Source organism: Elephantulus edwardii, unplaced genomic scaffold, assembly GCF_000299155.1.
Source record: "Elephantulus edwardii isolate Elephantulus edwardi_28Jun2011 unplaced genomic scaffold, EleEdw1.0 scaffold00158, whole genome shotgun sequence".
Taxonomy (NCBI): Eukaryota; Metazoa; Chordata; class Mammalia; order Macroscelidea; family Macroscelididae; genus Elephantulus; species Elephantulus edwardii.
The window spans coordinates 1385323-1387800 of NW_006399908.1; the positions used below are offsets into that span (position 1 = coordinate 1385323).

At 50.4% G+C, this 2478-nt stretch overlaps 1 protein-coding gene across 1 annotated transcript in view; it reads right to left on the reverse strand.

Moving 5' to 3' along the window:
• The window catches only part of ATR (ataxia telangiectasia and Rad3 related), a 161723-nt gene extending 159619 nt beyond the window's left edge, over positions 1-2104 (reverse strand). The window contains exon 1 of the mRNA XM_006895105.1: positions 2046-2104. Coding sequence (XP_006895167.1) covers positions 2046-2104 — 59 coding nt within the window. The remainder of the gene's footprint in view (positions 1-2045) is intronic.
• Between the last annotated feature and the right edge of the window lie 374 nt (positions 2105-2478).

Below are 2478 nucleotides of genomic sequence, written 5' to 3' on the forward strand. Positions count from 1 at the left end.
GGAGCGCTCCTGGGAGGCAAGGATGGCGAAGCCTCATCTTGCCTACTTTGGGCATGTTGCTAGGAAAGTCTGTTCCTTGGAGAAGGACATGATGCTTGGAAAGGCGAGGGGTGGGAGGAGGAAACGGGACAGCAAAGGAGAAGACAACCCTCAATCAGGTGGATTGACACAGTGACTGCAGCAATGGGCTCGAGTGTGTCAGATTGTGAGGCTGGCCCAGAATAGAACAGGGTTCAGATCTGTTGCTCACGGGGTTGTTATGAGGCCTACTCTATAGCACCTAACAACAACAAGGGCAATGAGGTCAGAGGGAGAAAAAGGAACGAGTAGCTGAACCTGAACTCAGTTTGACATCTGGCCAGTTAAGTTTCTTAATACAGAAACAGAAATAGCAATCCCTTCATTCTAATTATGAGGATACTACGGTGACCGAGTAGAAAAAAGCGGCAAAAAGCGGCGCTGCAATCCTGAAGCCACGAGGTTCAAATCCACCAGCTGCTCCAAGGGAGAAGGATGAGCATTCTACCCTGTGATTTGCTGCCTCTGAAAAGCCGCTGGGGGTCAGCTATGGGTCATTTCCAACTTCATGGTATACAACAAAAACATGAGGATAAACAAGTGAGATGGAAATAGCTGCAGTTTAAAAAAAAAATAAAAATAATTAAAATCTACACAATTCTCCATGGGTTGGTCAACTTTTCTATTCTCTAGGAATGATTACAGATTAATAACATGAAAGGGAGCATAAGCTCTGTTGACAACTGACTGGTGCGATTGGCACAGGACAGAGCGGAGTTTAGGGCTGTTGTACATAGGGTCGCTATGAGTAGCAGGCGACTCGACAGCACATAACAACAGAGACCTTTCCAAAGTACTGAAGAGCAACAATGTCAGTCTGGAGACTAAGGTGCGCCTGATCCAGGCCATGGTCTTGGCAATTACTTGCTATGCACTATAGAGCTGGACACTGACTAGGGATGATAGAAGGTGAGTTGATGCCTTTGAGCTGTGGTGGTAGTGAAGAGTATTGAACATACTATGGACTGCTAAAAGAACAAACAGGTTCGCCCTAAAGGTCAAAGCAAGCTGCTCCTTGGAAGCAAGGATTCTGAGGATTCATCTGACATACTCTGGGCATGCTGCAAAGAGGGACCAGTCCTTGGAGAAGGATGCCATGCTTGGGAGGGAGAGGGGACAGCACAAGAAAGGAAGACCCTCGATGAGATTCAGTGACTAGGGGTAATGGGGGTTGGTGTGTCAGAGACAGTTAAGATTGGCACAGGATAGAGTAGTGTTTAGGGCTGTTGTATATGGGGTTGCTGTAAATCGCAGGTGATTCGAAGGCACGTAACAATTATTACGAAATATCAACTCGAGAAGGAAGAGGTGACAGCTAATTTTACATTAGAGCGAAGTAGGAAAGATGAACGGGATTTCGTTTCGTAATAAGCCTGAATGAGAAAAATCTATCAACTTACGAAAACGTATATTTCTGTCTTCTTTTAGGAAAAAGCTACTTTACACAATGTTAACTAAAGGTGCAAGTCTCTTAATTTATCTTATCTGTGTAATTTCCAAAGAAACATGTCCTCCTACGAATGACAAGTGGAAATGAACAAGAGCAGTCCTTAGCCCCATTGAGTGGAAGTTTGACTCCAACTAAGAAAGGAATTAAGAAGAAAGCCTGGAGATGAACAGTCCCTAAAAACCCTTTTGAGCAGTACGACCTCTGCATCAGAAGGAATCTCTACTGGACTTGACACAAGTCTCTGTGCAAAGTGACCGCAAAAGACCCTTCTCTGCAGCAGCTGCAGCCGCAGCGCCGCCAGGGCACGAGGTGGGGGGCCGCACACAGACACCCCGGTCCGCGGGGCCGGCTCCCTGCAGGTCTCGGGTCCCTCTCCCGGCCTCGGAGAAGAGAGGCCTGGCGTACGTTGAGCAGGCGCTGAGCGGATTAGAACCCGCGCGCCGCAGGGCAGTCACGTGGACCACAGGGGGACCTCAGGGGGAGGCCAAGGAACATCAGGCGGCGGGCCTGGCCCTACCTGCCCAGCTCGCGCAGGGCCGGGATCATGGACGCCAGCTCCAAGCCCTGCTCGCTCATCGTGAAGCGGCGGCGCGCTCGTCAAGAGCCACTCAACTGCCCAACGTTCCCGCAGTTACATCTGGCGGGAGAAAAGCCGCGAACGACGGAGGCTCGGACGGCCCAAAACTCCTCCCGGAAGCGGCCGTCTGTTCTTACCCAACCCCTCCCGGTGTCCACAGGAAGCCGAGGGATCGGAATGCCGAGGGGAAAAGGGCCCGGGTGCGCGTCGGTCAACTTTCGCCGGTCCCCTTCCGGTTTAGGTCCGATCGGCAACCAGAGGACAATGAGAGCTTTAGGTCAAGAAGCTATTCTGCAATCACAGAGATACGCGGTTCAAATCCACCACCTTCTCCGAGAGAGAAAAATGGGCAATCTCGTTCCTTGCGATTACC